Raw genomic sequence first — 23,519 nt, forward strand, 5'->3', positions numbered from 1 at the left:
GTGATGTTCACGTCAACAGTTTCATTTGTTTTGGCTAGAGGTGTCTATGATTTAGTCATTAATCCTGAAATAGAATTTTCATACCGAAATGATAGTAAATGTAAAATGGTGTTACTACATTTAAAATAATAATATTGTGTTTAAGAATCTCATTGTTTCTTTTCCTTCACACACAATTTTACATGCCCTCACAGAAGATTACCAGGCATGAGGAATTAGTCTTCCCAGCCCAAAGAAGACTCTGATTATATCTCAAATTATGTAAACTTAGAGAATAACTTTTAACCAGGTTAAAGATGTTTCTGTCAGGCAGTTTATTAAAGTTTAAGAAAAGGACAACTAGGAACAAAATCTCCACACCTGCACAGCTCCTGGCAACCTCCATCTGCAGCCACTCCACTCACTTTTCTGCCTGTCTTTCTCAGTCCTGAGGGTGGGTGTATGGAGAGAAAAGAGAATTCAGTTTTAGGAAAAATGAACCTAGAGAGAGTAACTTAACCTGCTTGGCATTTCTAACAACACGGCAGGAGCTATGGCAGTCTCTACAGGCAAGTGGAGAATAAATTCTCATTAGCCTAACATAACAAGAAAGGCCAACACATACAAGTCACTTTATGATGATCTGCTGGAAGATAACTCTCAGCCAAAGCACCCTGATCCACCTGGTGTCACAATAAAGCAAAATAGCTTCACCTGTTTTAAATTTTATATGAAAAACTGTTTTGTTTTGCTGAAGCTATCAATTTCTAATTTAATTATGCTGAATATTGAATTCTACTTGTGTAAACCCAAATTGTCAATACATTATTTTGCGCCTAAGGATTTTAGGTCCTTTCCTGTAAGACAATGCATCACAGTTTATTGAATTTCTATAGCATTGCCCAATTTTTCTTCTTTGCCTATATACCAGAATTGTTTATTGTAAAATACTTATTTTAAAACTCAGATGGTGACAAAGATATGTCCCCAATGTCATTTCAAGGATAAGCTTTAAAAAAAAAACAAACTCAAACCTTTAGTAATAAATAAGTTGCATGTTCATGGGATAGGAAGCAGAATAATTACTCAACTGCTTTAAACAAATTGTGGTACCTAATGCTAATCAGCTTTAGTAACCTCAAAAAAAAGGAATTGAATGTACATTCATTTATATTCATTAACTAGACAGGTTTTCTATTTTAGGAAAGCAGAGGGGTTATCATGAGATTTTTGTTTCTATTCCTCCCATAGAACATCAGTCCTTGGATCAAAAGCATGATGTTTCACTTTAAACATATTTTTTCATGCCTCAGAATTTTCTCCTCAAAACCACACTGAGCAATAATGATCAGAACCATCGATATATTAAAATAGTAGGAAAATTAAATAAAGACGATTTGAACCTTAGGGATGCTTGGCTTTCTCAGTGCTGCTTCAAGGGATAAAGAGTTTGAAAATGGCGATGTAAAGATGGCAATTATTTCTGACCTGAAATGACTTGAAAGTAGAGTTCAGCGGAGTTCAGTCAGCAAGATTTTTGTCACTGAAAGTCTGAAATGCTTCTAGCTCCTGCTGAATTCAGTGCATTGATCTCCAGTGCACACCGACAAGCAGGGCATTTGCCTTACTCTCTAGGCTCTTGGGGCTTTTGCTGAACAAGTCTTTTTCCAAAATGTGCCTGCTCAGGGTGGGAGCTGTGGCCCCCTGAGCTGAGCCTGCTTGTGGACTGAAAGAAACAAACCAAAATCCCACCCCGCTGCTGCTCAGTGTGAGCAACAAGCCTTGAGATATGACAAGTGGATTGGTGAGAATGGCTACTCCTAATCAGTTGATACTCCTATATATGTATGTTTATATACACCCTCATCTGTGGGTGTATTTAGATACAGACTGATTCAATGTTCCCTGGTGTCAAAAAGCCACATTTTTTGGTGTCACGAGAACCCCCAGAAAAGGAGAGGCAGTGTATCTCTCAGTTGGCTGCTTCTTTTGTGAACCACATTTTAAACCCACTGGTGAAAGGCAGCTGACACCTGATGTAGGGCTGACACCAGGGCAAGCTGAGTGCTTGCTACCCAGTGTGCATCCCCACACCAGGACATTTAGAAGTCAAATACCACAATGCATATACACTTAAGGGGGGGTTTACTAATCAGTGACAACTAGAGAGTAAAATTTTCCTTTAATACAAGAGGAAAACTCAGGACATCTTGGCTTTTCTTGAGCAGTTCAATGCAGTTGACCTATAGCTTTCTTCTGCAGGTTAGTGGGCAGAAGTGGCAGAGAGCACACCATAAATTCACTCTCAGAGTGAGGAAAAAATCCTTACCAATGACTGCTTTGTGTTCTAAGGCAAAGAGACCCAGAAAACTAAGCATCCCATACATCCAAGAAAATTACATATTTTCCTCCTGTCTTTGTGGTTTTTAATTTGGGGTTTTTTGGTTGGTTGCTTGGTTTGTTTTGGTTTCATTTGGGGTTTTTTTGTTGTTGTTTTTAAAGCAGTTCTTCATTAGAATGTATCAGAGCATCCTGCTTTTGATGAAGCACAGTGGCCAAGGGGTCAGGCTATCAGTTTAAACTAATATAAGGCAATTCAAGGGAAAAGTGATATATCTAAAAGATAGAAAATAAAATGCAGAGCTTTATTACCAAGAAGGTGAACCAGAAAATAGCATACAAAGATATGCAGAAAATTCAGTAGAAAGGAGAGAGGAAAATTCACCTAAGCATTGCCATGGACAGGAGTTGCAGCCACGGGCTCAGACTACGTAATGTGAAAGACTATTCCCTAAGACCACTTGGACCAACATCAGACACCTTTAATTCTCCACTGATGCCTATTAAATTGAATTAATGCAGTGGAGTTTTCTCATGCCCCAAGAGGTCCCTGGCACAAGGGTAAGCTCCAAGAGCAGAGCATTTTCTGTCTGATTTCCATTTCCAACCAGAAATATCAGTGCTTCATAGAAGGCTTGTGAGAGCCCATTGTGGCTCCTTGACACTGTCCATGCAGTGGGGGGAGGCTGCCTTTCTCCTGACATCTTAACAAATTTGGGAGCAATTCTTCACCTGGATTGTTAAAGACTAAAACCAAAACAACTATAATCAATTGTAGCGTTCAAGGCCCAGGAGGAAATTTAGAAAGGAGCTCTCAAGGTCAGGGTTTCAGTGGAAATAGATCCTTGCTGACAAGAAGCAGAAGCTTCCCCTGAGCTGATGGCTACATCTGCAGGATGACTACACCATGTGCATTCTCATGCAGCAAACAGGAACACATGTTGCTGATTCGCAGCACACAGAAGGGTTAACCTTACATTCTGTGACAGAAGTTACCCCAAATAAGGTCTGTGATATCCAGTATGAAGGGAAAAGAAATCAATTCTGCTTCCCGTGGGTAGGATTTCAACACTTGATTAGAGAAAGAAATGAATCTTTAAAGTATACTTACAGGAAAGGTATTTGCCATTTGCATGAGAGATGGGGATGGCTGCTGCATCCCAAGTTAATGAAATCAAGTCTTCTGTGCCTGTTTGAGGATTTCATCTATTTGAATTATGCAAATATCAAATATAGCTTCATTGTATAAAACTTCAAAATGAGAATGCCGTCTATATATCCAGGGAGGCCAAAATAATATCCCCACATCCCAAACTTAACATTGTTTCATTGAAGGCCAACAAGACATCATGATTTGGTCCTACAGCATTGTGTTCAAGCTCTGACAGTCAATTTAGAGGACATTCCTGCCTGTCAGCAAATAAACATTAAGTCATTTTAAATTTCACCTCCATTTGATAAGGTTAAAGCAATTCCCTCTTGAAGATAGGGACTCAGAGGCAGGCTTTTGAATGCTAGTCATGGGGCACAGGGAGAGTGATGGCCACGTGGGCTGTGGAGGAGGCATCAGGGCAGGCTGGCAGAGGGGTTCTGAGGCAGCAAGAGGAAGAGCAGCACAGAGGAGCCATAACACTCAGGAAATGGATCCTTCACTTACAGGCAGGAATCCATATGTACACCAAGCTGTGTGGTCCCAGGTCAGCTTTCTCAAAGTTTCCTTTTGGTATTTACCAAAAGGTATTTACCCAGAAAACATTCAGCTTGCCCAAGCTTGCTGGACCCTCTTTGCAAGTTCAGCACCCTCCCAAAGGAGGATGCAGAGTGACACGGGCCACACTAAGGAGTGATAAACATAACCTTTTCCTTCCAACCCAGTGGAAGCCTTGGCTTTATGGCTAGAGACCTTCCTCCAGTCCCAGCACAGGAAACCACATCATGGATTTGCAGAAAGGGTCACGTTCTGTACCCCAGAAACTGAACTAGTTTGGTCCAGCTCTCTGCTTGAAAGGTTGTCCCTGAACATGTCCTTCTCACGATCAGAAATTTTCTCATTTCTGTCTGTACTCATTGATGGCCCCTACAGACCCATTAGTTCTTGTGCCAATGCCATCATTTAGATCAATGCAGAGAACATGGCAATATTTCGTAATATCAGAGCATTTGCACTGTAGGACAATGTTTCCTAAATTGTCAATATGTTCTTTATAATAGAAAAGAATGCATTTAAATGTTGGCTCGGACTAGAAGACAAATAGAAAGGGGACATTTGAATTTCAAGCCGCTGTCAAAAACCTTTTTAGAATTCAGTAGACATGTACAGGAGCAGGAGTAGGAAAAGAGAAGGGAATCAAGCCAATGGAAAGTTTCAGTCTCCAGACATTAACTTTTAACAAGGAACTCCCAAGGCTGCTTCCAAGTACACTAGGTAGGGAAAATCTTCCAACAAGGGGCACAAGAGAAGCACTGGAAGAAGACGTATATGCTCACAAACCTCCCCAGGCACAGAGATTGCTCCAGCTGAGGGGTGATGGACCTTCATGCCCACCAGACCAGCAGAGAGCAGTTTCAGGTGAACTCTCTCATTTTGCTCTTCTGTTACTGGGGTTTTTTTATAGCAAATCCATACTCAACATGGATTTAAAGCTCTGTAAATTCAAAATTAATCAGGGGTACTACAACTTTCAGACTCACGTCTCTAAGCTGAAGAGGAAGGTTTGTGCATGCTGGAGGGAATGCCCTTGACCTACAGCTGTAGGCAATTGCAAATTTCTTGACATGAGGCCTAACCTAAACAGGATGGGCTCCCTGAGCAGTGTCTGAACATGCACAGCAAGACTTCCAGGCTTAATTCATTGCACAATGAGATCAGATTGATTATACCTGGACTCACTCTGCTTACAGCTGTTACTGTATCCATTTTGCAAGGCTTTCAAACCAGGGTACAAACCAGACCTTCCTCTTTGGCACTCACTGCCACAGTGCGCTTACAGAGCCAGCCATATTCTTAATTTTGCTTTCTTAAAAAATACCTCATTTTAGCTTCTGTTAAAAGTTTGTCTCCCCATTCTCCAGTCATCTTAGTAGCCTTTTTCTCTGACCTCAGCATGGGTAGTTAGACATTGCATTTTTTAAATTCAAGTTTAAAAAGAGATATATTTTAAACCACTAAACTTCATTAGCTAAGTTGCCCCCACAGAATTATTGTCCAAGATTCTCAAGGTGTGTGTATGTCTGCTAATACCAACGTATGCTTTTATACATTTTGTCAGAAGTTGATGTCATCATTACTAGCAGTAGAGTTTAGATATTTTTGGCTTTCAAGACAAAAAGATCCCTTAAATACCATCTTTTGAACGCCTGTGACACAACCCATTTCATTCATTTTAAACCTGCATTTCTTTCAACTGATCAGAAAGATCTGTTGAATAAACCTGTGACAGAAAGTCAGAAGGCTTTTAGGAATTTCACTGTCTGAAGGGCAAGGACAAGCACCAGCATGCCTGCTTTTGACTTCTGTTTGTCCTTCACCATACAGTGTTAATTCTTATCTAATGGTTAAAAACCTTTCATGTTAAAGTCATGCCCACAAAGAAGGACTGTTTGAATCTCTGTGTACCTTATTGCTGACGTACTGCAATCTTTAGCTACCTTAAAAGTTTAATTCTGACTGTTGGTTCGTTTTTAGCTGTTTCAAGAACTTCTCTTTATAGATATCCTTAAGCATTATTAAGAGATTCAGCTGGAGAGGACCTTCATTCTTGATGCCTTTAAGGGACAAATGTAAGTTCAGCTTTATTGTCAAAATCAGAGAGCTCAAAAGTTGTCTTTATTGGAGAGACAGAATGTGAGGCACAGGAAATGAAAAATCAACAAGTACTAGAGCTTATCAAATGACACACATTTTCTCTCACACACACAGAAATTAACACCTTTCTCCTTGAAAAGTTTATGTTCTGGGGCAAAGGGGCATAGGAAAAAATAATCAAAATTTGAAGAACAACATTTCAATCCATTTCCTTTTCTTGTCTACTCAAACGTTTTGTTCTACCATCCTAAAAAGCTCTTGTTTCTGTACCTGACTGAAGGCAGACTGTCCACTTGCTTATATTGGCATTTACAGAAAGTTTCAGATTCAGAGCAGACATACTGGGATAGACCTAGGACTCATCTATCCATTCATTTCTCTCTGTGATGATCCCACATAGACATCTGCAGAAAAAGAAACAAGCATAGAGGGATTTTCCTGTACTACCCACACAGAAATTTTGGCACCCAGCAATATCAGGACTTTCTAAAGTGGAGATTATATCTTATTCTTAACAGCATTATGCTTCAAGGTTATATATAATCTCTTTAGGAGCCCATTTTTACTTTTGGCCTCCAGAACAATGAGTTCCACAGTTTAAATTTTATGCTTTATGGAAAAAAGGACTAAAATAATTGCAGTTACTGGAATTTAATAGAAGGCATACCTATATACTGAACTCCAGGGGTTTTGTTATGAAGGAGCAATCAAGACAGTCTTCTAATATTTCTCCAAATAAAAATCACCTTCAGCAGCACCATGCTAGGCATACCACTAAACAAAAGACTGAGCATGAGGTGGCTCCTCTTTTAGATATGTGAGACAATCATTACATTCAACAAAAAGCAAATCGGCAATATTATATGGGGGAGCAAATCAAGGTGGATTTGCAGAAATGCTGTATGAACAGGGACAAAATATTTACACTACCCTCTGAAAGGGGCTGAGTTCTTTTGCAGGGTTCAGTAAGAGACTGGAGCAGAACAGCTTCTTGAATATCTATGCAGATACTACCTAATCAAACATGGGAAAAGAAAGCCATTTATGCTGAGGACAAGGATGGATAGCTAAGAAATGCCATCTTCTCTAATGCGTGTCTGGGTTTTTTTATACTCATGACTAAAGTTTAGTTTCCTGGTAATTATTGCATATGTGCACCTGTTTGCACATGGTTGTCAAGCATTTTTTGAGTGATCACAGAACTCTCTGCACGTATCCATAACAAGCACATGCTTGCTGACAGAGAGATCCCCAACTCTAACCCTATAAGCTGCACTTTCAACTTAAATTCGTCAACTAAAAATTGATAAGAACAAAAATACTAAGAGTTTTAAGAGAGAAATAAATGCAACAACTAGAGGCTTTTAAATGGCTTAAGGGGAAACAAGAAAAAGTTTGCTCATAACACTACCAGACTTCTTTCTCAGTTTCACCTTTCTTTTTAAATCACAATTTATATGATTAAAAGGTTCTTGGCAGACCCATTTAATCCATAATATTTTGACCTTGATATTACTCATCCATGTATAACAGAGACCAGAAGGATAACTGCTTTCTAACCTAAGCAGCATAAACATGCTTATGATGCTCTCAAAAGAGGCTAAAAAAACTGCTACAGCACATTGTGCCAAATACAACTTGAAATCTTAACTGTTTATCTTCAATGTTTTAGTAACTCACAACAATGAAAGGGAAGAAAATAATCTTTGGCATGTTGGTTGGCAGTTGCTTGGTTCTCAGTTTCTTACACAAATGTTGCCTTTAGGTAACCAAGACATTATGTAGGATAATCATAGAATGGTTTGGGTTGGAAGGGACCATAAAACTCACCTAACTCCAACTCCCCTGCCATGGGCAGGGACAACATCCGCTAGACCAGGTTGCTCAAAGCTCCACACAACCCAGCCTTGAACACTTCCAGGGATGATGCATCCACAGCTTCTCTGGGCAACCTGTTCCAGGGCCTCAACACTCTCACAGTAAAGAATTTCTTCCTAAGATTTCAGTTTGAAGCCATTCCCCCTTATCCTGTTGCTCCAGATCCTTGTAAATAATCTCTCTTCACCCTTCTTGTAGGTTCTCTTCAGGTAATGGAAGGCGTCAATTAGGTCACCCCAGTGCTTTCTCTTTTCTGGGCTGAACAATCCCAATTCTCTCAGCCTTTCCTTGCAGGAGAGGTTCTGTAGCCCTCTAATCATCTTGGTGGCCTCCTCTGGACTTGCTCCAACAGCTCCACGCCCTTCCTGTGGCGGGGACCCCAGAGCTGGATGCAGCACTGCAGGTGGGTCTCACCAGAGCGGGACAGAGGGGCAGAATCCCCTCCCTTGCCCTGCTGGTCATGCTGCTTTGGATGAAGCCTGGGATACAATTGGCTTTCTGGGATGCAAGTGCACACTACAGGCTCATGTCCAGCCTCTCACCTGTCAGCACCCCCAAAGTCCTCCTTCCAAGGGCTGCTCCCCCCAGCCTCTGTTGATACCAGGTGTTGCCCTGACCCAGGTGCAGCACCTACACTTGGCCTTGTTAAACCTAATGAGATTCCCATGGGCCCGTTCCTCAAGCTTGCCCAAATCCCTCTGGATGGCACCTGTCCTTGAGGAGGGTCAACTGCACCGCTCAGCTTGGTGTCATCTGCAAATGTGCTGAGGGCCCACCCGACCCCTTTGTCTGTGTCATTAATGAAGATACTAAATAACAAAATTGAAAGCTTCACATTACTAACAAATGCTCAGATATTAAAGTTCTTTTCCATTAAAATTCACAGGCTTGCAATCATTGTTTAAAGATAATGGTCCCAACATCAGATAGGAAAACAAAAGATTTAATTATAGGAAATGTAGTATAATTTGAATATGAAACAATAGGGGATTAGATAATGCATTTAATTTTCACAAGTGAAGATTCCAATAAATCATCTGTGAACTTGCCACAAATGACTCCTATCTACTGAAACTGGGGAGTTTCAAGAGCAGTCTGCGTTTGAGGTGGTGTCAGGCTCAGAAGAGATAGCAAGAAAACAGAGAGAAATTGGAAAATTAATGCTTAAGACAAGAGTCTCTTGAACAAAGAACGAGGGCACTAGACCAAAATTGATGGAACAGAGTTCCCTAATGTAGGGTTGCTGTGTTCTGTCTGAGGGCTATCTCCCTCAATCAATTTCCTACCTGTAGCAACATCTGTGTTTCTCCACTTTAATGGAAATAAATCTTCCTGCTTTCTTATCCACTGTGAAGAAAGAGACAGCTTCCAAGGCTTCTACTTGTAAGAAAACATGTCCTAGAGAGGACTTGCCACGCTACAGAGTGTATTTTTCGGAAGCTGAGATGGCACAACCAGACCTCAGCTTCCCAAAGCCTGCAGTCCCCGGCTGTTCCTTGGGTCTTTGTTGCCACAGTGAGGGATGTTGCCTGCACTTCCCTCATTCCTTCTCTTAGCACATACCTACGAATGCCAGAAGAACCAAGGGCCACTAGTTTTATTATCTACACCTTCTAAGAGAGAAAGAGAGAGAGATTAATAATATCAGGTTTAAGGCCAACATGGGTAATGGTCTTTAATGAGGCTTAAAGACTTTGGGCAGAGGCAGAAGGGCAGAAGTACTTAAGAAATCTCAGCTGTGCACTCAGTCTCTGGATAGCACAGATGGTAGAGTAAAAAGAAGTGAAAATATACTTGTGCTGTATGTGCCACAGGATGAGCTGAGTGAGTGAATCAGCACACCAACAACCTATAGCTCACTACAGATCAGGCAAAATACCAGTTTCCTTGTAGGCATGAGGTAAAAAACAGAAGCATGGCCATGACTTTAACTAAGCACCAGTAAAGCACTCATTGTGCTCATGGGCTTCTCATGCAAAGACAGTGGTCCTGTGTCCACAGAGACAATATCTGCCAAGATATAATATATAGAGAATTATGTGGATTACACTAGTGGTGAATTTAGTCCTCTGACTACACTATTTGCAGGGTTAGGTTATTTTTAAAGCTGCAGACTTTTCATGTTGAAGCGATTTTTAAGTGCTCTTATGCAAAGTGTAATCACACATTGATTTTTCCATTAAAACTACAAAAGTCTTAAATACCTTGGGGGTGCTGGCCTCTATTAGTCCCTATTCTTCCATCCTATTTCTCTTGGTAGTGTTTTGCCACCCCTCAGTGTAGGAGGAAAGGAAGACTGTTTGCTTAAGCTGAAAGCACAATCTTGTATTCCATGAGTCCATTTAAAAGCAGGAGTAGAAAATTGCTTTCTGTACAACAGGGAGGGAAATTATGCTGGGTTCTCTTTATGTTCCTTTTTAAATTACAGTGTGGGAAACCTGAACATACAGATGTCTGGATTTTGGAAGTTTGCTTTGAATCTGTTTTACTATGGCAATGTTGTGGGTTTTTTTTAAACCATAGGAAGTCTCCCAGCTCTTCAGAGGAGATTGTTTGTAACAATCGCCCTGAGAAGCCATCATCCCTCAATACAGCCTTTCCATTGTCACCTGTTGAATAGCTGAGCTTCAGTTTTGTGCTACCAGCATTCAGTGGCATTGATCAGTTTTGCCATTGACACCAGGTTAATACCTTTGCAGAGAAGAGGAAAGCAAATTTTCCTGAACACCAGCAGGTAAATCCTGTGTTTCTATCTCTTTTCCAGAAGGCAGCAAAAGAAGTAAGAAAAAGCTTACTAGTTACAGAGGGTGGATGCCACATACAGCTGAGTGGCCAGGCCCCCAGGTCTGCTGGTTTAAGTCTTTCACGTTCCCTTCTCACCCCCTGCTACCCATTTCAGGGCATTGACTCCCCTACTTGTCTTGTGCAATTCAAAGCCCTGCTCAGGGAAATATATGGATAGAAACACCATATAAAACACAAGGATTAAAATAATATCCAGCCTATAGCATATTTATCTTCAGACATGTCTCCAAAAAAGTCTCTGAAGAAAGGCAGCTGAATGGAACGATTAAAGAAATGAACCAAGAGGAGTCAATGAAGCTGGGTTTAAAGAACATGGGCTGGAGCTGTGTTCTGGAATATAATCGATTGGGTTATTCTTTCCATTTTTGTTCTATCCCTATGCTTTACTTTTTTTCAGCAGGGAAAAAACCCATCTGGGTTCCAGCTTATGAAGAAACATCTAATTTTCCTGTAGCTGAAGTCCTACCATTGTCAAGTTACACTGTGCCTGAGTCATAACCAGATGACAACCATGTATTTTTCACAACTACTTGAAGTAATTTGCCTCCTGAAAACCCATTTGCCAAGTGCCTTACAAAATACACTTCCTTAGTGATCTTTGGAAAGGCTATTCCTACGCACAATACCATTGTTCTGAGCAAAACATTAATTTGCCATCACTAGTATATGGGAAGAAAAAGGTGCTCCAAGTTCTAAGAGATCTTTTTAATTTCTGACTCAAGGTTTTATCAAGATTTTGCTTATGGCTAGGTACAGCTGTTTATGGTGTTTACAGTGGCTTTGGTATTGCTATAGAATAGCCTGGCATTTTTTTAACAATAGCCACCAAAAAAGTGGCAGGAGAGAGGCCAGGCAGCCGAGCAGGCAGGTCACTACGGCAAGATTCAGCAGATGCATTTGTGACTCTATTGCATTTGTGGCCTTGATCAGGGCACTGACTTCTTCCTTTCCAGCCCTTCCTTTTTGCCCGTTGTTTTTTTGATTCAGAGACAGGGACTCTCTTTCCTTCTGTGGCACTCACCAGAGCCTCAGTAAAGCCTTTAGTTACTACTGCCTTGTAAAGCAGACCAGACCTGTACCAAACCACATCACATGAAACCACCACTGCTGCTACCTTCAAGTTGACACTCAGTGCATTTGACATACTTAAGTGTTAGAAAAAATGAAAAATAAAATAAAATAAATTAAAAAAAAAAAAAAAAAGAAAACCCAGAAACAAACAAAACCCACCACCACCACACTGCCTTTCTCAGATGGAGGCACTGTCATTGATTATGATGAGCAATTCCCTTGCCTGATTATTAAAGAAGCTGTAGGATATTTGCTGTCCAGGCATGTAGGCAAAATTCATCCTACATCAGATGGTCCCAAAGGAGAACAGTTGAATTTCTGTAGTGATGGGAAAGAGAGAGCATTGGGAATTATCTGCCTCACTTGGCCTCACTCACAGAGGAGCTGACAGTGCTGGGCTGGTAGCAGCAGAATCTCAATTTAGGGAGGTCCAGCATCAGCTCTTGCTCCTGCTGACTGCTGTAGCAGTGCTTTAATGCATCTTTGTCAACACTTCCATAACAGCCAGATTATTGTGATACTTTTCATTTCTGGATGGGAGAGCTCAGGATGGATGGATGCTTCATCATGGTCAGGAGATAGAAAAGGACTGCCCAGATACCAGCCTCATGCAGCAGGACCCCTCTGCTGTGGAAACAGATGGGTGTTGCTCCAAAGGGCAAAGAGGGGGTAGCAACAATAAAGGACTCTCACTTCAATGTCTTTACTGTGGTAGGCTTGAGGCTGCTTTATGCAAAATGATTAAGGCTTTTAGCAGAAGCACAAACTGAAGCTGCCAAGAGAAAATATCACAGAAGCTTTAGAAGCAATACTTTTTTCAGCTGGGATAGTCAAAACTCAGTTGCTGAGTACAAGCCCAGGTGAGTCAGATCTAGCCTGATGACAAACCATACAGCTGCTTTCGTATAAATGTGCATTTATACAGTGACCGGATTAAGAAGGATGTAGCCATGACCAGTGAGCAGGCACTGCTGGCGTGGAGCCACTGGTCTTTCCCAGCAGCACCTTGTGTGGAGGCTTCCCCCATACTGCTCCTCTTTCCCAATGCCCACCTGTTAACATTTCCTAAAGACTTTTAACTTACTTACAGCTATGGAAGGGCCTTCCTTTTGTAATATTTATAATAATTGCACTAGCTGGAGCTCTCTTTTATGGAATCCTTCCTTTACATTCTCCTCCTTTGTTTGCTACAACCCACTTATAATATTTATAATAATTGATATATGTCTCCAAACTCGTCCTTTCTTAAGAGCTCTCTGATACAGTGCAGGGGTCTCAGCTCAGGTATCAGACAAGTAAGAGGTCCCCAATGGCACTTTGTGACAGTTTAGGTGATTACTGCCCTGCCCTTTAGGGTCAAAGGAGAAAGACAAGATCAAGTAGCCACAAAGATGAAATCAATCCCTGTCAGGGTGGGTCAGGCATTAGGAGGTTTTAAATACTGTTAAAAGCTTACATTTAATCATAAAGCCATCAGCCAAGTGTTTTATAACCACCCTGCTTTCCACCCTGAGCACAGCAAGGTAGCCAGAAAGAGAAGGAACTGATCTCTCTACATCAGAGACTTCAAATCCCCAATCAGACCATCTGGACTTTAAGCTGAAAGATTTGACCCTTGCAGACACCTTCCCTGAACACAAAAGCTCTTCCCCACGTGAGCTCAACCTGTCCAGCACCGTGGTGCTTGTCCCCCTGCCACCTTCCTCCTCCACCACAGCAGTGGTGTCACCCTACCTGGAGCCCATCCTGTAAGCATCAATACTGCTTATGGCAAGTGGTCTTTCCCTTTCAACATTTGCAATTAATTTTCATGAATATTCTCAAGTGCCACACAAAAACGTGACACTAAAAAAGCATTAGATCCTTCCTGTGCCATCCCCTGATTAGCTTTTTCTCATCGTCAGGAGATTTATGAATTTAATCTCCATTTTATAGAACTTATCACTTTTAACAACTAGAGGAAAATGCTAAATTGTTTTTATTGCTGCTAGATGTTCAAAGACATGATGCTGTATATTGCCATTTACATTTCACATTAAAAGTGATATATGTTGAGAATGTGCAAGTATTTGTTTTAATTTGACCCATCTGTTAAATGAAAAACAAAGAGGACTTCTAAATCACAATATTTAAATTCAGCGATTTGTAAACAATTTATATGTTCATTTCTTCTGGGTTAAAACTGCCCTAAAGCATCACTATTATGAAATCTCCAAATTAAATTGCTTTGCAGGCCAGAGTTTCTTTCTCCTCAGTTTATTAATTTATTCCCAAAGCCAAGTAAATTAGCAAGACTCGTATTAAAGTCTTACCACTGAAATAATTTGGGGGAATTTGTGGAAGTATCTACTGCCTCCAAAAAGCTGAGAGTACAGAGGAAGTGTCAGATACTGGTGGCAAATTCCCTCATAATAAAGGGCAAACTAGTTGCTTTCATTAAGCTTTCCAGTACTCCTGCAAGCAGCACATCTGCCTATTCCATGCTGGACCATCACCAAGGAAGAACAATAATCAAGAAGGGGAAAAAAAGTCATGGCAATTTACCTTCCCCCCTCAAGCTAGCCAGGATTTGGATCTTAGACTGGGCTTTAATGTAGCTGTGGTAATGGTAACTTACAACGGGTTGCAGAGGCACAGACATTTAAGGAACCCACACTTCAAGAGCAGATCTGTTTTTCTGCTTTGTGCAACAGGTATATTTAGCTACACTGCTGTGCCTCTACCCCAGAAATCAGTACTGTCAAGTGGAATGAGGATACTGAGAGCCTTTCAGTCACCCACATACAGGGCCTCTTACCCTAGACTAACAGACTCCTTGTGAAAGGAGATGATTTCTTCATTAGATGTACACTCTGAGCATGAGGAAGGGCTCTGTACAGCCTGGAGTGTCACATCTCCCATTTGAAGCCCTTGTCACGCTCTCTGCTGGTGGAGTGTGCAGCTCCACCCTGTCCCAAACCCAGATCATATGCCTTGTCTGAATGACAGGTTTTCACCATGCTCTCACACAGCTGCAGCAGGAAAGGGGCTGGCTGCAGCCTGGGCTCCTTACCCTGCGTTCATGTCCTAGCCATAGACCATGGCAAAAGCAGGACTAGAGGAGGAATCAGAGAATCCTCAGAAAGCAAAAATAATTTTAAAAGAGGAAAAAAATAATAAAAGTTGCAGAAGTGGACAGACCCACAAGTTTCAATTCCCTCTCTTCAATATCAATCAGAGCACTAAAAAGCAATGCACAATTACTGGGTCTACTGTATATTCTTACACTAGGTGGTTCATTTATTATATTCAGTATCATATTAAGCAACCCAATAAAACAGGAACTACTAGTAATGCAGCCAGGGCATGATTAAGGGCACCTCTAAGAACATCAACAAATGTGGAGACTACATGGATCACAGCCCGGAAAGATTCCAAGTTGGTGAAATGACAGCTTGATTAGTTTTTGTCTGACAAATGTGGCAACAGAGATCAGAATCAAACATAATTTCGAGGTTACAGGCCTTCAAATAAAACCAGAGAAAAAAATTCAAAGAGGGCAACCAAATATCAAATAAACTCTCCAGCCCAGCTTCTTTGATGCTCAGATGCAACACAGCCATAACTACTGAGGTTAAATAAGAACTCTCCAAGGAGCATCCTGAATCAACAGGGAAATGCCTTTAAAGAGGGACAAGCTTCAGATCTTGCAAGACAGTCTTCCTTCCCATCAGGAGCCTTACTAAGTATGCTCATATTTGTAATTTATTGGGAAAACATGCATGTAGAGCTACTTTATATCCAGGCAACCGTTGCATATTGCTACCCCAAAGGTCAAGCTGCAACAGCCTATCACCCATACTGCTGCACATAGGCATGCAGGATAATCAGACAACAGAAATAGCAAACAGTGAATGGATTTTTCCTTCTTTTTCCCTTCCACCTGTTCTAATGACAAAAAGAGTGTGTCAAAAACATACAGAGACATCAGGTTTTTTAAAATGTATGCTCACAACCAAAAGTATTGCCTATCCCTCATTTTGTACTGGTCTCCAACCATACATTCCTCATTTGGAGGAACTTGGTGAGATAAAATGGAGGCTTCTGGGCTTCATTCCCATGTGGAAAGGGGGCAGAGGACAGAGGGGAGGCAGAGTAGGACAGGGTTCTTACCCAGGAAAAAAATGATCTGTCTCCTGGAGCTCTTGCCCTCTGAACTCTCACTTTTTCTTAGATACTTCTGGTGCTTTTGTCCTCCCTTCACTGCCACAGTTCCTTCCTTGTGGATCATCAGGGCTTTCATCATGCTATGGCACATGAAGGTGACAGATCCCAGCACTATGATGTACACAGCAAAGGCACTGAAGATGCTGGCTTGAAAGAGAGGAAACTTGGAAGAGAGGCTGGTACAGATGGTCATGTTGTACTTCAGCTCAGGTATGAGGTGCCTGGGAGTAGGTCTGACACAGGCCGTCGTGCTTTGATAGCCCTCGACGATTTCCAGGGGATATTCTGTGCCCATGGCAAAGAGCAGGGGCAGAGCCACCAAGACAGATGTCCCCCAGACAAAGGCGATGAGCAGCTTCACCGTGCGGGGTCCAGAGAGAGACTTGAATTTGAAGGGGTGGCAGATAGCGATGTACCTCTCAAAGCTGAGGGTGGCAACGTGCAGCACAGTGGCATAACTGCAGGCTTCAAAGAGGAAGTAGTAGAGCTTGCAGGCAATGTTGCCATTGGGGGTAGAAAAGGGGCTCCAGATGGCACTGAAGAACTCCACGGGCATACCCAGCAGGATGACCAGCAGGTCAGAGCAGGCCAGGCTCACCATGTGGTCGGTGACCTCCTTCTGCAAGTAGCCCTTCTTCTGCAAGATCCTGGTGGCCTTGATGGTGATGCTGTTGCCCAAGATGCCCGCAACAAAGATGCAGATGTAGACTAAGGCCAAAGTGATCTTGATCCACAGAGCCACCTCAAACTCCTGAACATGGCTGTGGTCAATGAGATGAGAGCAGTCTGAAGTGGATGTCTGTCCTGCCATGAGCAGCCCCTGGCAGGGAGGAGGAACAAAGTGTCCTCCTGCCTTCTCTGATGTTCAAATTCACAGCAAACAGGTTCTTTCTCGCTTTGCCCCTCTCACGGAGACGCACATGTCCTAGCAGTCAGGTATAATGTGTGTCACCTGGCCACACCTGTGGGGTTTGTTAGCAACCCTCTGAGTCAGTAAGTCGAACAGGAAAGTGTTTCAGCTCTTACCTATCTTTATGGCAAACACTTCTTTCTCCTTTTGGATTTTCTTCCTCCTTTCTCTATGGACTGAAGCTGCTGTTTTCCAGCCCTTCACGGTATCAACTGCTCTACTTTCAGCACTTGCTTCTTCCTCTGCAAGCAAAGCAGCTTTTGGTCCCCGCCCCAGGAGGAAGTCTGTGTGGTTACAGCTACTCTGTTAACCATTAACCTAAATCTTGGCTATCCCTAGTTCTCTAGTCACTGGCAGAACAGCGTGCTTAGAGAAAAAAAAAAAAAAAGGGTGAGCCACCCATGTCTGAAATTCACTTCCTGTAGCAGAAGGTGCTTCACAAGGATGAAAAGAGGTGTTTCACCTAAAGCTGTTGGTTTGGTGGGGTCAGGCTGAATGTGTGAATGAACACATGCTAAAGAGAAAGTATCTCCTCGTGAGTTTAACATTAACTGGGCTTCAGACTCCATTACTACGTGTGCTAATGCCACAAGCTTCACTACTTTACATTTCCTTTTATCAAGACCTCGGCATCTGCAGCAGCAGTGTTGGTTATGTGCAGCCATGGACTGATTTACATCAACAGGACATTCTGGTTTTCAGTTGCTGCTGCTGAACTGGTAGCTTCTTAAAATAACTGGCTAGACTCCGAAGAGCCTTCTCAGAAGTTATGAAGTAAGCTGAACTCTAGATTTAGACACATCAATTGTTTTCCTTCAAATTTCCGTCTTCTCATGTTAGATAAGAGCAATAATGAAGTCAGTAACCCAGTCATGCTCATGCTTTCAAATAATCTGGAGTAGCGGGGGATGAAAATGTACTTCCCCCTACTGTGTCTCACCCCAAGGGGAACGAATTTAACACGCTCTTTAGTTTTAGTTTCAAACCATAGCACTGAAGGCTCCCAAGGTAACCCCTGGAAACATTTAATTAGAGGGTGTGTATATGGATTAGGAAACCTTTAAATTACAATGCAAAATGGCCATACAGCTTTTGCAGCTATAATAGAGAGAGGCCCAGTACTGTGATCTGCTCCAATACCAAATCTAAGAACAGTGGGTTCACAAAGTGATTTTTATTAACTAGACAAGCTCATGTGACACTTGCAGCTCGTGATAAAAGAGAAACATTAGGAAGTTGTTGTTAAGCAGTCTCCTCACATTCAGTGGTTATCACTGTACCTCAGCAGCCCAAGTATATAATGAACAAAAGATGCCCAAACCAGGATAATCAGCACCTGTTTCTATGCATTATTTATGTATTTCTGTTTCAGAAAAATCACCTCAAACCTTGCACAACTTCAAGCTGTGTAGTGCCAGTCATCTTTCCTTATGTTTGATAATTCATATTTGTTCTGCTCAGACAAACTTTCTATTATTACCCCATTTCTTTCACTTAATTTTACTTTATAAAAGAGTGAACAAAGATTACATATGCATGACTGAATTGTGGAAATGAAGCTAATTAAAATTTGCTGCTTACCATCAAAAGGGAAAAGTGAGAGAGAGAGAGCAAAAGAGAGAGAAGGCCCAATAGGATTAGATCTCCCCCTTTTTTCCACACCAATTATAAAATGCAGAACACAATTTTGCATTTTCAATATTATCTTTAGAACATACACGAAGTTTATTAAGTTTCTAATAAAGAGCTGGTGCCACAAAGGGGATAGGAAGGAAAGAGACAACTGTGGATGCTCATAGACTGAGACCATTAAATATAAAAAAATATTACATAGGTTACTGGACTAGATAAACCAGGAGTGGATATTCCAGAGATAGGTATAAAATCCCTATCATGGGTGATTATAAAAAAATATATCTTCTTGGAGGAAGAAATTTCTGACAACTAAATGTGATCTTTGTGGCATGGAGGTTGAGAGATCATAATCTTTACCTTGATGGACAAGATACCAGTTTATAAACATATGATTTGTGTCACAGTCTCATTTTAGGGATTTCCTTAAGTTTTCCTTGATACCTCGTAACAGTAAATACCGTGAGTTAATTTTTGTGTTGTTACCTTTCCCTTAGCAGTTTCAAAAGTGAACTGTGGCCTCTGTAGTTGCACCTGGGAGAGCACTCCAGGGAGTTCCTCCTGACCCAATTTGTTGCAATTGCACACCACGACTTCAGCTACCAGCACTGAAGAGGAGGCAAGAGCATTAAGGGTAGAAATCACCATATTTCTTTCTAAAATCAGCACACATGGATGCTGCACACTGCCAATCACTTGTTAGCATCCTTGGTAAGCAAACGGAGCCTCCTGAAGATGCAGATCACATGGGCACAGGGTGCAGCTGGCTCTGTGTGCCACTTGCTCGGCCAGTCACGTCCACCCGAACGCCTGCGGTGGTGCAGTTGTTGGGAAGAGATGGCGAGTGGTGGGATCCAGAGGAACACTGAGATGGAGCAGATTGTTGTTACTGTAGTATATAAGGTGATTTTTCACCTTCAGAGATAATAAAGCTGCTGTGATCACCCGCCCCGGTTTGTTATCCAACAGAGTGTACAAGGTTTCCTGAAGGGTGCTTTGCTTTCTTGCCTGGTCCTTGGATAGCACTCTGGTGAAAGGCCTTTTGGGGGCAGAAGAAAGCAGAGCTTCATCATCCATCCTTTAGGCCACTGCATGAAGCTCACCTTCTGCCCCTTGTGTAGCACACCATCTAGCAACTCGCAGTGTCTGGGGACCAGGCTGGGTTGAGGCACTCAGTCCTTGGCCAGCTGCTGTCTCATTAAAAGCCAGGTCCCCCAAACTCCTGATGAGGTTGGTCCCCCAAAACTGACAGCACAAATTGTATTCCAATGAATCTTGGAAAAGCAAACTCATTTGACAGATGCCGTTGCATTTCGGTAAATGGATTGTAGATTAACCTTTTCCGGTGTGTGGGGGGATCATTCTGCTCCCGCCTTACAAATGCCCTTTCTTCCCCAGCTGTGCAGTGCCAGCACGTGGGTTGGCTCGGGGTGCCCAGTCTGCAGAATCACTCTGTGGTTATTTCTCAATTACCATACAGCATGGATGCCAGGGTGCTCTGATAGGCAGTCAGGCACTGCCACACTTGTGTTATCACTGCAGAATTATCTCTCGATAGCTGTGTTGTGAATATGCAAATCCACCTTAATTGGCTACGCTAATCACACTGCTCTGACTGGTTTCTGTTCTCAAACTGTTCAAGCTACTTGACAGGAACAAAGAAAATATCTCAGTTTCTTGCTTCTCTTAGCTTAAAAACTCTAAAACCTAAATGAAAAAGGAGAGCTATCTCAAAAGCGAAGAAAATGAGGCTGTGAAAAGGATTAACTTTTTTTTTCAGATAAAAACACATTGACTTTTTTTTCTTGGCAGTCTTTACCATTCTCCATCTCAACAAACCTCTTGTCCCTAGAATAACTGTGATACCTTTGTCTTGCCAATATTTGTTTAGACAAAGCGAATCCTGGGCTTGTTCAATTCTCTTTGAAACACGAGGTAAACAAAATGAGATTGCTGTTCTGCAGAGGCAGCTACCCTGATCTCCACAGGCAGAGGGGAAAGTGCAGTGGGAATAAAAGGAAGAAGCAACACAGACAAAAGTGAAGTGTCCAAATGATTTTAAATGTTTTAAGAAATCGATTTGCCTGAGACAGCTCATGTTGGCTTTTAAAATTATTTTTCATTAAAAATTTAAATAATTAAAGACTGCAGTCAGCTCCAGGTTTCTTTCTGTTTTCTGGAATCTAACAAGCCTCTTCTTTACTGTTAAGATCCATTTGTATTCTTCTGGTGAGTTATTCTCGAATTATATTTTTCTTCTATGGAAGATTATGATGATAGTTAATAACATGAATAAGTACAAGCCGTTTGTGAAGTTTATATCTTCTTAATTTCCCTAAGAGTTTGGTTTTGGGCAAAACAGTCTAAGAACCATCGTGCTGTTAACTGCTTGGCTCACTTTCTTCTGGCAACACGAGAGACTGGGTTATGCAATCTGGGCAGTGGGTCTGCTGTGTAACCTGAGCATCCATAATGAATTCTAATGGAATTAGATTACCTCTTCAAAGGTGGCATATGGAAAGCTGCCATCTTTTATTCATCAGTGAGCAGTGCTACCTGCTGTAATGCATCCTCTTGGAATATCATGTTGTGCATGCTTGCTTATTTGGAGGATAGAGAAGGGATTTCAAATGTGCTTCCAGGATACACAGTGAAAAAGATCTCTGCTCCAAATCATTCCGTCTAAATAAATAGATCAAAGCACTTCACTACTTCCAGTGTATTTTACAAATTGGAAAGCAACATGAGAAGAAACTGGGGACAGTGAGACTAAATGGTTTATCCAAGATACAGAAAAATCTGTGCAACACATAAGCCTCCTCATCAGTACACTGGATTCCTGCTAACTTCCTCACACAACCTGCAGCACGCAGACTGCCGAGCAATAAATGCATTTACACAGCTCTTCTCTGGTTGCTCTGGTGCTTTTAACTGATGTTAATTCATAAGAATTAAAACCCATTTACAGAACCAAAACACATAATTATTGTACATAGTCATATCTGGAGGTGTTGAACAATACACCACCTGCTGTCTGATCACCTTGGTAAATTAAACACATTAAAGCTCCTCAAAGCCTTCACTCAATTGCAGCTCTGTCTGAAGTAAACTAGGAGGTGTGTGGATTGCTGTGATTAGATGGGAGTGCACTTTGACTGACAAGGAAGTGAAACGGTTAATTTTCCACTCCTGGAGTAAGGAAAGAGATGCACTTATCTGTCCCCTGACACTGCAGCAGGTGTGAGGAGGCCAAGTAGAGGCCACTAACTATGGCCACAAATGGAGAGAAGCTGACTAGACAGGTTGGGAAATGCAAGTAAAGCAAGTCTTATCCTGAAATGAGATGGTCCTTTTTGCATCCTTTAGGAATGAGGCACCAAAGGAAATGAGTTTATTTTTATCCCATGCCTGACAAAGGAGCTCTAACCAAAATTAACACATACACTAAGCCCAAGTCTCAATAGTCACAAATTGACTGTATTGAACACATATCCTGAAATACCCACCAGACTCCCCTTTGTCTGAAGCACAGTGGCAACAAAGCACAACATTTGGTTCAAGAAATCACTACTGTGAACCTTGGGACACAATCCTCAGCACACTGAATCAAATATCATTTTTCTCTGTGTAACTTCTGGGCTGCCACCTTATCCAAATAGATGTTAACGGTTGCAAAATACAGTTCAAAGCTCCTGTTTAAGAGCATACTCAGTTCCTTATGCCATATTTTAAAGCTGTCTTGTAAAACTCTTCTATGCAAAGTACTTTTTAACAGAGGCTCACAGTTTTGGACCTGTTATGCTACTGCCCTAGAAAAAACTTGAGATTTCTTTGTCTGAATGCAGCTAATTGCTTAAAGTGACAAGATAGAAAAAGCTTCTGTAAAAACACATCTCAGAACCTTATTTCTCCATAATTTTTGTTAAAAATCTGCAAGTCAAAAATCTCTGGAAATGGCTGTCGTATGCAGGTACCAAAACACTGCAGTTTAGAGCTCATGTTTTTTTTTCTTTTGCTGATGAACCAACTGTGAATCTTCTAAAAAAATGTTGATGGTTCAATCCTGGTCTCCTGAAAGATTTTTTTATAGAAATATTAAGCTTTACTATTGGAAGGAAAAGCAAAAATTATCTCCTTGTTTCCTTCTTGTGCTTGCCATCTCATCACCATCAGGACTTGCACTCATGTGCCCAGCTGAGCTATTACAAAACCATTTTGCCTCTCTTCAAAACTCATCTGATGGGATTTAGCCCGAAGTAAGCTAATGACAGCTTTTTTGACCTGGTTCTAAGGAGTCCTAGCAGCATGTCATCACAGCAAGGGCACTTCTGTCACCCTGTTCTTTCTCATTTACAATACACACATGATGCCAAGATTCAAAATATCTGACTTCTCACTTTAAGGAACTTCTATTTTACCATTATATAGTTCACTCCCTCGCAGAAACTTCAACAAATTCAATTTTAAATAGCTTGTAAGAAAAAAGGTGGACTGCTTTACCCTTTGCTGCAATCTGGGCTACAACAGGTAGCAACACCTACCTCTGGGTAGAGCAGGACAATTAACATTACACAGTTATTTATTGTATAGAAGATGCCACTCTGGGTTCCTAAGTAAAACATGGACATTCAGGGATAAAATCTGGCCAGAATGCAGGGCTCCACTTCTTGTTCTCAGGGAAAACACTAAATGAGTTTCAGAGGTTTTGGCTCCAGGATGTGCCATAACCATAGGCTCTGTGAAGCACTGAACCTTCAGTCACTGTGCAGCTGAACCACCATGCTCCAGTTGCTGACCCAAGTTGTTCTCATTCCTGCTGTCCTCATATCACCAGGGCAGGTGTTCTGTGCTGCTCCATGCTGTGCTGTTCCTCCATGCCCAGCACACAGCACC

General features: G+C 41.6%; 1 protein-coding gene across 1 annotated transcript in view; it reads right to left on the reverse strand.

Annotated features, from left to right (window-relative positions):
* GPR39 (G protein-coupled receptor 39) overlaps positions 1–17,223 on the reverse strand; it is a 79,135-nt gene extending 61,912 nt beyond the window's left edge. The window contains exon 1 of the mRNA XM_008922958.3: positions 16,031–17,223. Coding sequence (XP_008921206.1) covers positions 16,031–16,895 — 865 coding nt within the window. The 5' untranslated portion in view covers positions 16,896–17,223. The remainder of the gene's footprint in view (positions 1–16,030) is intronic.
* Positions 17,224–23,519: the final 6,296 nt, after the last annotated feature.

Source organism: Manacus vitellinus, unplaced genomic scaffold (genome assembly GCF_001715985.3).
Source record: "Manacus vitellinus isolate BGI_N305 unplaced genomic scaffold, ASM171598v3 scaffold_22_pilon, whole genome shotgun sequence".
Taxonomy (NCBI): Eukaryota; Metazoa; Chordata; class Aves; order Passeriformes; family Pipridae; genus Manacus; species Manacus vitellinus.